Below are 12,137 nucleotides of genomic sequence, written 5' to 3'. Positions count from 1 at the left end.
CTCCCCAGATCGCTCAGTTAGGGCCATGTGATCCGCTCTAGGAAGAATTCTGGTGATTCCGAACTTCTTCCATTAATAGATGATGGAGGCTTCTGTGCTCATTGGGACCTTCAATGCTACTGAATTTTTTCTGTACTCTTCCCCAGATCTGCACCTTGATACAATCCGGTCTCAGACAATTCCTTGTACTTCATGGCTTTGTTTATGCTCTAACATACGCTGTTAACAGTGGGACCTTATATAGACAGGTGTGTGTCTTTCCAAATCATGTCCAATTAACTGATTTACCACAGGTAGACTCCAATCAAGTTGTAGAAACATCTCTAAGATGATCAGTGGAAACAGGATGCACCTGAGCTCAATTTTGAGTGTCAAGGCAAAGGCTGTGAATACTTATGTACACGTGATTTTTTTATATATATATAAATTTGCAAAGATTTCAAACAAACTTCTTTCACGTTGTCATTATGGGGTAAGGAAAATATTGAATTAATTTTGGAATAAGACTGTAAGATAACAAAATGTGGATAAGGTGAAGCATTGTGAATACTTTCTGAATGTACTGTAGCAGCACTTATTCATTACAGAATTTGGCTGATGGCTGATAAATGTAGAAGAGAAAAGAGATTAAAACACCTACATGCAGCAGTATCACTAAGAAGGCTATATTGTACACCTGAAAAAAAAAGAAAATATGCTGTGAGCATGAATAAAAAATCTGTTTATTACAAATTCATTTTCAATATTTGTGTTTTATTGCGACCCAGTTTGCCTTGCAATTTTTCCATCAAAATTTAAAATATATATATATCCTGCCAAAATAAATGGAGGGCTTTAAAGTAAATTATTTCACTTAAATTTCAGTAAATTCTTTTCTTCCAAATGCATGTTGAACAGTAGACCTTATTGTGAATGATCTATTGATATGTAAATTTTAATACTGCTAGGTCTGAACCTGTTTTTATACAGTCTATGGTCTGAACACTAGAAGCTATAAGATAAGAGTGGGTAAAATGATCTACTTATTAAAAAAAGAAAGCTTTTAGAAGACACAATGCATACCACACAAACCTGGATGATCGGCAGGTGCACCAACACTATGGTGTTGCTGAATAAATCCTGGTGCTGTGGAATGAAAAAAATATATATATATAATAATCTTCAAGGCAGATGCAGTGTATTTAAGTAAACAAAATAAAAATGAATGCATTTTCTAATTATATGTTAAGTCTCATTGTGAACTATGTATCCATGTACTGTATGTGTTTCACTTTTTGACAATTATGACCTTCCTTTTAATCAAAATAAGTTATATTAAATAACTGTCTTATGGTGAAAATGACTGACTTCTCTGGTGGTGTATGCAGGACAATTATCAGCTAATGTAAAAAATCAAAAACACCATCTCCTATGTATTTTACATTTTTCCATAAGCTATTGCTACTTTGAATTCTCTGCAGTAGTTTACATAAACAGAGTACATAGAGAACGGTTTGTTTCATTATTTTAACTTACATGCAAATAGACCGTAAGATACAGATACTTTGTAAAAAAAAAAAAAAAAAAAAGAAAAAAAATACAAAGATAAACCTTATTTACTGCATGTGGCCATCAAAACTCAATTTCTGAAGAAAAGTTTTTCTGATGAGGTCAGAAAAACTCTGAGAAGAAGGCGCATGGGTGGAGGCGACTGGGATTCCCCTGCTGCTGAGATAAGACTGCTCCCACTCCGGTAGTAGAGGTGTCGACTTCAACGACGAAGGGTCGATTGGGGTCAGGATGGACCAGGAGTGGAGCGGTCGTAAATGCCTTCTTGAGGGAGTTGAAGGCCTCTGTGGCGGCTGGAGTCCAAGAGAGTTATTTTGGTTTATTCCGGAGGAGGCTAGTGAGAGGGTTGGTGATGGCACTGTAATTTTGGATGAAACGTCTGTAGAAATTGGCAAAGCCAAGAAATCGTTGGAGTTCTTTAATGGTGGTAGGAATGGGCCAATTTCTCACAGCATTTACCTTCCCCTCATCCATCCGGATGCCACTGCTGTTGATGTTGTAACCAAGGAACTGCACTGAGGTCTGATGGAACGAGCATTTCTCAGCCTTGAGGTAGAGCTGAAAGGCCCTCAGGCATTGCAGGACCTCCGCAATGTGGCAATGATGTTCCGCTAGGCTCCGGGAGTAAATGAGGAAATCATCAATATAGACGAGGACGAACTTATGGAGGAACTCCCGGAGCACCTCATGGATGAAATCCTGGAAGATGGAGGGGGCGTTAACAAGTCCATATGGCATCAGGCAGTACTCAAAGTGGCCAGTAGGGGTGATGAAGGCAGTTTTCCACTCGTACCCCTCACGTATCCGGATGAGGTTGTAGGCGCTGCGGAGGTCCAACTTGGTGAAGACAGTGGCACCACGGAGATGTTCCAGGGCAGCTGGGATGAGGGGAAGTGGATAACGAAACTTGACAGTTATGTTATTCAGAGCCCAAAAATCGATACAGGGTTGTAAGCCTCCGTCCTTCTTCTCTACAAAGAAGAAACTTGAAGCAGCAGGGGATTTAGATGGACGAATGTAACCCTGGGCCAGAGCCTCCTTGATGTACTCCTCCATGGCATTCTCCTCCGGAATGGAAAGGGGGTAGATCCTTCCTTTAGTCACTGCTTCACCCGGAAGCAGATCGATGGCACAGTCCCACGGCCGGTGTGGAGGCATCTTGGAAGCCCGTTTGGGGCAGAATACTTCACTGAAGGGGGCGTAGCATGTCGGGATGGAGATGGATTGGTTTTCCACCGGGCTCTCTATGGAGGTAGTACAAACTGCAAGAGGTGCAGGGGTAGGTTTGGCTGGGACAGGACAACCGGTGAAGCAGCTCTGGAAACAGGAATCGCCATACTTTAGGACTTCGCCTGTCTTCCACGAGATGACAGGGTTATGCTGAGTCCAAATCGAATCGACCCACTGAAGAGCTTTACCTTGCAGTTGGGATATTAAGAAGGCTACCTTGGATCTCTCGGTTGGGTATAAGCGCGGTTGCATCTCCAGGACCAGTGAGCATTGAAGTTGAAAACCGCTGCAATCCTCCGCCGAACCAGAGTAGAGCGCTGACTTGGCCATGGGACTGGCGTGCACGGCAGGTGAGGAAGTGCTGGAGTTGTTGGCAGAAGTGCTCGCTGGTGTCGGGGATGCGGGTAGAGTGGTGAGTGTCCGACGTAATGCATAATGCGTAATAGAGTTAGTCCTTAGAGTTAGCATAAAGATAAGACCTTGTTGCGAATGAGACCGGACGCTGACTGAGTGCGTGTGTGTGGTATTTGTAGTGCAGAGGTGATTGGATGTTGATGAGGGCCAGGTGGAAGTGCTCAGTACTCAGGTGAGGGCGTGCGCTGTGATTGGATGGAGGTGGAACCTGGCGTGTATGTAACACCACCTCCGTGCTTCACTGTTGGGATGGTACTGACCAGGTGATGAGTGGTGTCTGGTTTCCTTCAGACATGACGCTTTCCATTCAGGCCAAAGAGTTCAATCTTTTTTTTATTATGGCCTGAGAATCCTTCAGGTGCCTTTTGGCAAATTCCAGGCGGCTGTCATGTGCCTTTTACTGAGAAGTGGCTTCTGTCTTGCCACTCTACCACAGGCCTGATTGGTGGAGTGCTGCTGAGATTGTTTTTCTTCTGGAAGGTTCTCCTCTCTCCACAGAGAAATGCTGGAGCTCTGTCAGAGCGACCATTGGGTTCTTGTCACCTACCTGACTAAGAACCTTCTCCCCAGATCGCTCAGTTTGGCCATGTGATCCGCTCTAGGAAGAATTCTGGTGATTCCAAACTTCTTCCATTAATGGATGATGGAGGCTTCTGTGCTCATTGAGACCTTCAATGTTACTGAATTTTTTCTGTACTCTTCCCCAGATCTGCACCTTGATACAATCCGGTCTTAGACAATTCCTTGTACTTCATGGCTTTGTTTATGCTCTAACATACGCTGTTAACAGTGGGACCTTATATAGACAGGTCTTTCCAAATCATGTCCAATTAACTGATTTACCACAGGTAGACTCCAATCAAGTTGTAGAAACATCTGTAAGATGATCAGTGGAAACAGGATGCACCTGAGCTCAATTTTGAGTGTCAAGGCAAAGGCTGTGAATACTTATGTACACGTGATATTTTTATATATGGGCTTTAAAGTAAATTATTTCCATTAAATTTCAGTAAATTCTTTTTTTTTTCCAAATACATGTTGAACAGTAGACCTTATTGTGAATGATCTATTGATATGTAAATTTTAATACTGCTAGGTCTGAACCTGTTTTTATACAGTCTATGGTCTGAACACTAGAAGCTATAAGATAAGAGTGGGTAAAATGATCTACTTATTAAAAGAAGAAAGCTTTTAGAAGACACAATGCATACCACACAAACCTGGATGATCGGCAGGTGCACCAACACTATGGTGTTGCTGAATAAATCCTGGTGCTGTGGAATGAAAAAAAAAAAATATATATATATATATATAATAATCTTCAAGGCAGATGCAGTGTATTTAAGTAAACAAAATAAAAATGAATGCATTTTCTAATTATTTGTTAAGTCTCATTGTGAACTATGTATCCATGTACTGTATGTGTTTCACTTTTTGACAATTATGACCTTACTTTTAATCAAAATAAGTTATATTAAATAACTGTCTTATGGTGAAAATGACTGACTTCTCTGGTGGTGTATGCAGGCAATTATCAGCTAATGTAAAAAATCAAAAACACCATCTCCTATGTATTTTACATTTTTCCTTAAGCTATTGCTACTTTGAATTCTCTGCAATAGTTTACATAAACAGAGTACATAGAGAACTGTTTGTTTCATTATTTATACTTACATGCAAATGGACCGTAAGATACAGATACTTTGTAAAAAAAAAAAAAAAAAAGAAAAAAAATACAAAGATAAACCTTATTTACTGCATGTGGCCATCAAAACTCAATTTCTGAAGAAAGAAAACACTAGATAGCTGCTTTATAATAGAAACGGACTCTGTTGCCTCAACTTGTAGGATGCACAAATGAAGTAGCTTCATTTAATCATTTTTTATTAGATGTATTTGATAGACATGGTTAATATATTTGTTTAGAACTTTCATATTTCTGTTGTTTATTTAGCTGCAAAAAGGGACCTAGCACAAGGTTTGTACTCTTTTATAGCATATGACGAATCAGTTCTCACCTGGAAGTCTGGGTGGCTCTTCTTCCTCTTTGGGTTTGTCAGCAACTTCCACATCACCTTCTTGTGGTTTAGTAACGACCATTGAGGTGAGGGGAGTGACAAACTGGTATTTCAGGGAGAGTTTAATAGCTTCTTTCTTTTCATCCTCTTTCTCTTGTCCGTTAAGAAGTACCCTGAGACAGAACGATGCCATCAATGTTCAACTTAAATCACAGAATGTCAATTCACTCATAAACTTACTGTCTCTCCAGAAGCTGCTTCACTGTAAGGTAGGCCCACAACCTCTGCATGAAATCTTCATTCTCAGGTGGGACGTCACTGGGGTCTTTTGTCATTATAGTGTCCTGATACATCACATTATTGCCTTTCTGCTCAGAAATAATAATACTAGTGAATATTTTTATTAGGAATGCTGTCAGTACCACTTTCACAGATAACCTACTATAAAACAAAGCTATTATTCACATCTTCTACACAATCGACCAGTGATCCTAATAAAATGCCACTAAAGAGAAGATTAGTGAAGATCTTACTGATAGTGCGATGACTTCAGTGGTGAAACTCTCCACACTGTTGTCTGTTATTTGTCCTGACACCACAATCTCAGAGCCATTGAAGTACAAACTAAAGCTGGTCTTGGTAAGGTTTGTCCCTCCTGGGTATTTAAGTTGAATATCAGTGAGGAGAGGGACAGCAACTTCTTCATAGAAGCCCTAAAAATCAAACAAACTTTAAATGTGCTCAAAGACAGAACAGTTCATAATTCGAGATGAATTCTCAGCTGATTATCTGTATTTCACCTGCAGCTGTAGATCAGCGTCTGAATCTTCATAAATCCTGCGAGCAACTCCACTATTTTCCAGTGACATCTTTGTCAGGAAGTCAAAGTTAACATCATATCCAAAACCAAGACAATAGAGGGGAAATTTAGTCCCAATGGCCTCTTTCACATTGGACATGATCTTCTCTTTGTTGGTTTCACCTGTATAAAAAAAAATTCTAATATTCAGATCACATGACAAATGGGAAAAAAAAATAATAATTATATAATGTGCAAAAAAATTAAAATGTGCAAAATTCCATTGACTTCCTAACCTCAATTTTATCAGAAAAACAACGCAAAAAATATGTTAAATAAACAATCAAATATTTGAAAGTACTATGTTTTTTTTTCGTACAATTATTTAAAAAAAAATAAAAAAATGGAAAAAATACAGTCACAAAAATGCTATTGTTAATGGTTAAACAGTAAAAATTGTCTTTTTGACTTTTTTTTTTTTTTTTTTTTGATCAGGCATTACAAACAATTATTATTTACGTATATTTGGTTTTATTTTACAATGTATAGGAATCACAAAGTGAGAAAGAATATATCACATATTCATAATAGTGCAGAATACAAGATGTGCTGACTGACGACATAAATGTTTAAGGCAGTTCTGATGCAGATTTTCCTTTAGACAGCTAAATGTGGGCAGTGAGTGTTTGTATGTATCAGTGTGAATCTGTGCCTGTAGTGGGATCTCCATCAGTCAGCAGGATCAGGATGGAGGCTGTTCCCTCTCGTGGATGTCGATTGATCATGTCCACTCCTGCTAGAACTGCAGCGTTTATGTCTGTGTCTAAAGAAAGACCAAACATAGTTGTGTCACTGTGAGGTACAACTTTCTTACTCCGTATGTAGCATTTAGTGCTGTAACTCACATCCTCTATCTCTGATCTTCCTCACAAAAGAATTTGCATTCTCCAGATTTGCCTCAGTAGCTTTGAGGAGCTCACGCTTCCATAAGCTAACTTCACTGTCAAAGGTGATCAATCCAAAGTGGTCATCCTCATCAAGATCACTTAAAATCCTCAGCAGTGCCAAACGAGTCTAAAGAATGACAGCATATCTAATAGTTATTCTTTCTCTATTATAAATGTATACTTACATTTACCAGATATGGACAGTTTTTTTTTTACTACTTTAAAGAAAGCAACTTCACACTGATTTCAATGCTGCAATATCCTCCAAAAATGGGTCAAGGGTTTTACTTTCAAAACATTTCATAGCTCGTTATGTGCTTTTGATTTGGTTGAAACGTTAACATTTACCTGTTTTATTTTTCGGCCGCTCATAGAACCACTCCGGTCAATGATAAACACCACATTTTTTGAAATACGTGGAACATCAGAGGGAGCAAAGTAGTGGACGAAATAGCCTTTTGATACCTGAGAAAACAGAAAAATGTCTTTCAAATGTTTTCTGTTTTTGTCATATTATATTATTTTACTTTTGTAAAGCATGTTATTTAATATGTACCATGATTTCTCCTTTAGGATTTTGTCTCTCAACATCGTATGTTATGAGCAGGTCACCGTTCAGCCCATTTTCTCCACAGCTTTTACACTTGGTCTGTTGATCTCGTGTGGGGTAGAAGGTCACCCATGCCTGAAATTATCAGTTTGTTCATCTGGTAACTTTATTTGAAGTGTATGAGCATATTGAGAACATCTAAACTGTGTTTTAACCCTCATTTAAGCTCTTACATCTTTGTCTGCTCTGGTGGTTTTGATTGCATTGGCCAGATCACCGGTGCTCAAATCTCCTTTCACCTCCAAGAAGGAAATTCCTGGTTTCTCTTGGATGTGTACATCTATCTAATGTGAGGAAAAGAAACATCATCTAACTGTACCTTAAAATGGATTATTATTTTATGTTTAATTTCTTCCTTTACCTTGAAGTCAGCCACTGGCTGCATTGGTTGGGCATTGATGAGTAGCCCATATTTTCCGAGGCGACGCTTTAGCAGTTCCTCGTAGGTTAACTCAAAGGTCACTTTACTAAAAGCAGACACTGTTACTGAGGTTTTAAAGTCCTCTAAAGTCCTTCCAACAGATCTGAAATATATCAAAATAACAAATCCCAGAATATTACTAAACATATTACAAATACATATTTTATGGATCTAATTTAAAAAAAAATCCCATACTTGACCAGTCCAGCACTTTGTCCTCGAGATACTGCTTGATTGTATTGCTGCTGAGCTGCTTCTTTTTCCTTCACAACCCCATCATATGTTTTTCCCTCTATGGTCCTATGGAGAAAGTTACACAATGATGTTCTCTTAATGTACTAGAAACTTAAACTGTGTGTATTTCATAAAAAACATATCCATCTCACTCAAATGGTAGCACCACTAAACATGTTTGTTTGTATAAAAACATCTGTACTGTTACCGGTAGCTACTATATTTTGTTCTTTAAAAATTGCATACAGGTTATTTATTCTTGGACTAGTAGAAGGTATATTTTCTAAAACTTTATTATGTTCTTGTTTGGCTGTATTATAAGATTTACTTTATCTGATGCCCACGTGCTATAAATGGCTTCTTTCCCTCTTTATTTCTACTTATATAACACTACTCATGTTCACCCACATTCTGAATTTGCTGATGAAGGCATTCTTGGGAATCTTGACCTCAAACTGGATCTCTTGAGATTCATTCAGTGTGTTCGCAACATGGCTTGTGATGACTGTTGTGGCGTAGCGACTGGTGACCGTGGAGTTAATGTAGAAGCTGTATATATCCACATTTCTTTTCTGTTGAGACATCAAATGTCTAAAATCAATACTCATATATTGTATAACAGAAAGTGATTGGCTGCTGCACATTCACTCCTCTTTTTGCATAAGATTGCTCAAATGTTTACTGCTCGAAAACAGCATGGGGAAAAGGCCTTTGGACTAAAAGACAAATATTTTTCGATGGCTGCATCTTAGTGTACACAACTAAGCAATAGAAAGTTAGATGGCTATTTCTGTCAATTCAAATTTTATTTTTCTGTCAACAATAGTGCTATAAACAATCAAGATGAAAACACTGTTAAATATCTCAACAGAAAATAAATAGTTGGCTTAGTACAGTACATTGTGTTGTGGTTTTATTCAACAGATAGATTATATGACAAGCTATATTAAATAAATAATCAAATAATAATAAATCAAAATACATGATACACTACTGTTTAAATGTTTATTATTATAATTTTTTTAAGAAATCTAATCTCACCCAGCTACATTTATTTAACCATGAATATAACAATTACATTTTTGTTTTCATTCATTCTATATTTAAGTTATTTTGTGAAATAAGTTTAAAATAAGTTTACGTTTACAAATTTTATTTATTATATAATATAATATAAATATTTTACAACATTAGAATTGTCTTTATGGCCAATAACCAATAAAAGCATTTTAAACATGTTTATGAGCTCAAACTTTTTAACAGTGGTGTATATTCAACATAAGTATTTTTTTTTCTTTTCTGAACCTTCAACTCATGTACAGATATTTATTCTGTTTTGTACCCTGATTCTGACTCTGTTTTTGTCTTCTATCTTGAAGTAAAATTTCACCCTCACCTTCTTAACAGGGTCTGAAGTGGCTGAGATGAGAAACACACCCAAGAGAATCAGCCGGAGAGCTGCTCGATCCATCATGACCTGCACATGAAACTGACCTCAAAACACATACTGTCTTTAAACTCAAGTCCACAGCATGCTATTGGCTGTTATTGACCGGATGAAGAAACCTCCCCCTTTAATTGCAATGAGAATCTCTTGAACACCACACAACTCAATATTGAGGCATGCTTTACAAGAAAATATATTATCTATATAATTTGTAATTACATTCTGTAGAGGTTTGGTGTTGTGCTTTTATTATATTATCAGACAAGACCACAACAACAACAAAAACAAAAAAAACATTTTCTCACAATAATCACAATAACTTATAGAGAGGCACCAATCGAAGGGTTACTATTAATACATAACGTTTCGGTGTGAAATTTACTTGATTTTTTTTGTGTGTGTGTGTGTGTGTGGGCAAAAAATAAATAAATAAATAAAAATGTCCAAACACATTGAAAAGCACAGCACAGCAACTACCGATTAGATCCTGCACCTTAAAGAGGAATGTTATATAACATGTACATTTATCTGATGCTTTTATCCAAAGCGACTTACAATTACTATATATGTCGGAGGTCACACACCTCTGTAGAAACTAGGGGTTAGGTGTCTTGCTCAGGGACACATTGGGGTCTCACAGTGTATTGGAACCCAGGTCTCTCATGCCAAAGGCATGTGTCTTATCCACTGCGCCAACAAACACATATAAGCATGGAAATCACTTTAAATCAATATTGGAGTGGACTGTTGATGTGAACGTATTGTACATGGTTATCAAAGCATGTGGTGCATAGACTGAAAATAACTTGGTCATACCCCTACAATTTGCCAATAAATTAAAGATCAGCCATTTTCAGTTAAAGAATGTTATTTTATTGGAAAAGCCTGAAAGATAAAGGACAATAAAAATGATTTTTGCTGAACTCTACAGCTGAGTGACAGTGAAGTCCGAGAGCTCTAGCTGTGTGACAGTCTGGAATGGTACGAGCCAACATCCAACCACAGGAGCAGAAGCAAGTCTGTAGTCCTTCACCATCACCCTGAAATAACAACACACGCAGCCATGGTGAGGGTTAGCAGAATAATAACATGTAAAAATTATTTCCAACTCTAAACTTATGAACAGTAATGTATGATTTTTATTAAATATGATTTACCAATATTTAAATTATACTCTATATAATTTTCTTAGTTTTGTTCTCTAAATGAAACAAGAAGTTATTGAATGTATTATTAAAAACCGTTTTTGAGTACATTTACTGATCACTTACAGAGATGTCTTCACTTCCTGGTCCTTTAACTTTAAAGTTGGTGTTTGTGTTCCTTGGATCTCATCATATGAAATATCAGACTCTCCTTAAAATTGTATACACAGACATTTAAGATTTTTCTGAATTTTGGTTTAATAACCACTATATCATCACTGAAGGACTATCCTCGGTATCAGTTGAGATTTAATGTTGATACGTAACTTATGATTGAAATGTGAAGCACTCTTACCTAAAACACCTGTCAAACTGACATCTTTTGGCCTGGTCCGAACAGCAGGCCACAGAAACATGTCCAATTGTTCCTTATGGAGAAGAATAACGATGTGAATATTTCCCATGGTGACGTCTATTTCATTGCTCCGTAGAATCAGAGAGACACTGATGAAACATAAAAGATGGAGAATGAATTCTATCTCTTATGTTAACAAAGAGCTATAACATACACAAGTTCAGTAAAAACTCATATAGTTTAACGGTATTAATATACCCCTCAGTATTGTTTTGAGTCAGTTCCTGGCCCCACAAGAACTCAACTTGATTCTGGCCATCGTGGTATCTGATAGACATTGTTTTTATAGTAAGATGATGGTTTGTTTTGTAATGTAAAGCAATTTGATTGAATCCAGTTTGTCCAGTCAGGGATTCTCCATTCATAGAGAACTCTAGGACACAAAAACATTTAATTCAAGAAACAGATGACTTCTAAAAGGATGTGTTTGCAGTAAATGTGTAATAGTAACCTGAAGCTGAATCCTGTAGGAGTCTCAGTTTGTGAGGAAGAGGAACTTCGAAACAGAGTGGCTTAGACTGACCAACAACAGGCAGCAGGATACGATTGCTACCTGTATGAACTGTTATAGCTAAGACAGAACATAACCAAATGCAAAAAAAAAAAACAACTTCAACGTTTCTTACATTATCAAAATTGATTTGCCATAGTTTAGAAAATGTTAATAAAATATGATAAGAGTTAAAAAAATATATCTGGTGTCTGAATCATTTTTGGTTTGAATGTATAATTATTATTATATAAAATTCCATAGTTAAGTTTGAGAGATCTTTATGTACCTGACATAGTAACAGGAACAAGTACAGTCTCTGGAAGTGTGGGCCTTTGATATAAGCCCAAGGTATCGGTTTCCTCTGGAACTGATAAAATTAGACTTAATGTACGTTTTGTATGCATTTACCTGACATA

General features: G+C 37.2%; 2 protein-coding genes across 2 annotated transcripts; both read right to left on the bottom strand.

The window, feature by feature from the left end:
• Nucleotides 1-425: 425 nt before the first annotated feature.
• On the bottom strand, nucleotides 426-9,725 carry LOC132126803 (inter-alpha-trypsin inhibitor heavy chain H3-like). The gene is made up of 15 exons (XM_059538315.1): nucleotides 9,618-9,725; nucleotides 8,630-8,793; nucleotides 8,183-8,287; nucleotides 7,928-8,090; nucleotides 7,740-7,850; nucleotides 7,513-7,641; nucleotides 7,305-7,421; nucleotides 6,915-7,083; nucleotides 6,722-6,832; nucleotides 6,011-6,192; nucleotides 5,744-5,923; nucleotides 5,451-5,578; nucleotides 5,211-5,383; nucleotides 4,413-4,466; nucleotides 426-676 (listed from the first exon to the last, which is right to left on the bottom strand). The coding sequence occupies exons 1-15, from the start codon at nucleotides 9,693-9,695 to the stop codon at nucleotides 582-584; spliced, it is 1,959 nt and encodes a 652-aa protein (XP_059394298.1). The 5' UTR covers nucleotides 9,696-9,725; the 3' UTR covers nucleotides 426-581.
• An 852-nt stretch (nucleotides 9,726-10,577) lies between these two features.
• Nucleotides 10,578-12,137, bottom strand: LOC132126806 (uncharacterized). The gene is made up of 6 exons (XM_059538317.1): nucleotides 12,008-12,137; nucleotides 11,680-11,799; nucleotides 11,427-11,601; nucleotides 11,169-11,317; nucleotides 10,940-11,024; nucleotides 10,578-10,708 (listed from the first exon to the last, which is right to left on the bottom strand). The coding sequence occupies exons 1-6, from the start codon at nucleotides 12,123-12,125 to the stop codon at nucleotides 10,594-10,596; spliced, it is 762 nt and encodes a 253-aa protein (XP_059394300.1). The 5' UTR covers nucleotides 12,126-12,137; the 3' UTR covers nucleotides 10,578-10,593.

Source organism: Carassius carassius, chromosome 44 (assembly GCF_963082965.1).
Source record: "Carassius carassius chromosome 44, fCarCar2.1, whole genome shotgun sequence".
Lineage (NCBI taxonomy): Eukaryota > Metazoa > Chordata > Actinopteri > Cypriniformes > Cyprinidae > Carassius > Carassius carassius.
The sequence above is the reverse complement of the archived record's forward strand: the minus strand, read 5'-3'. Positions and strand labels throughout refer to the sequence as shown.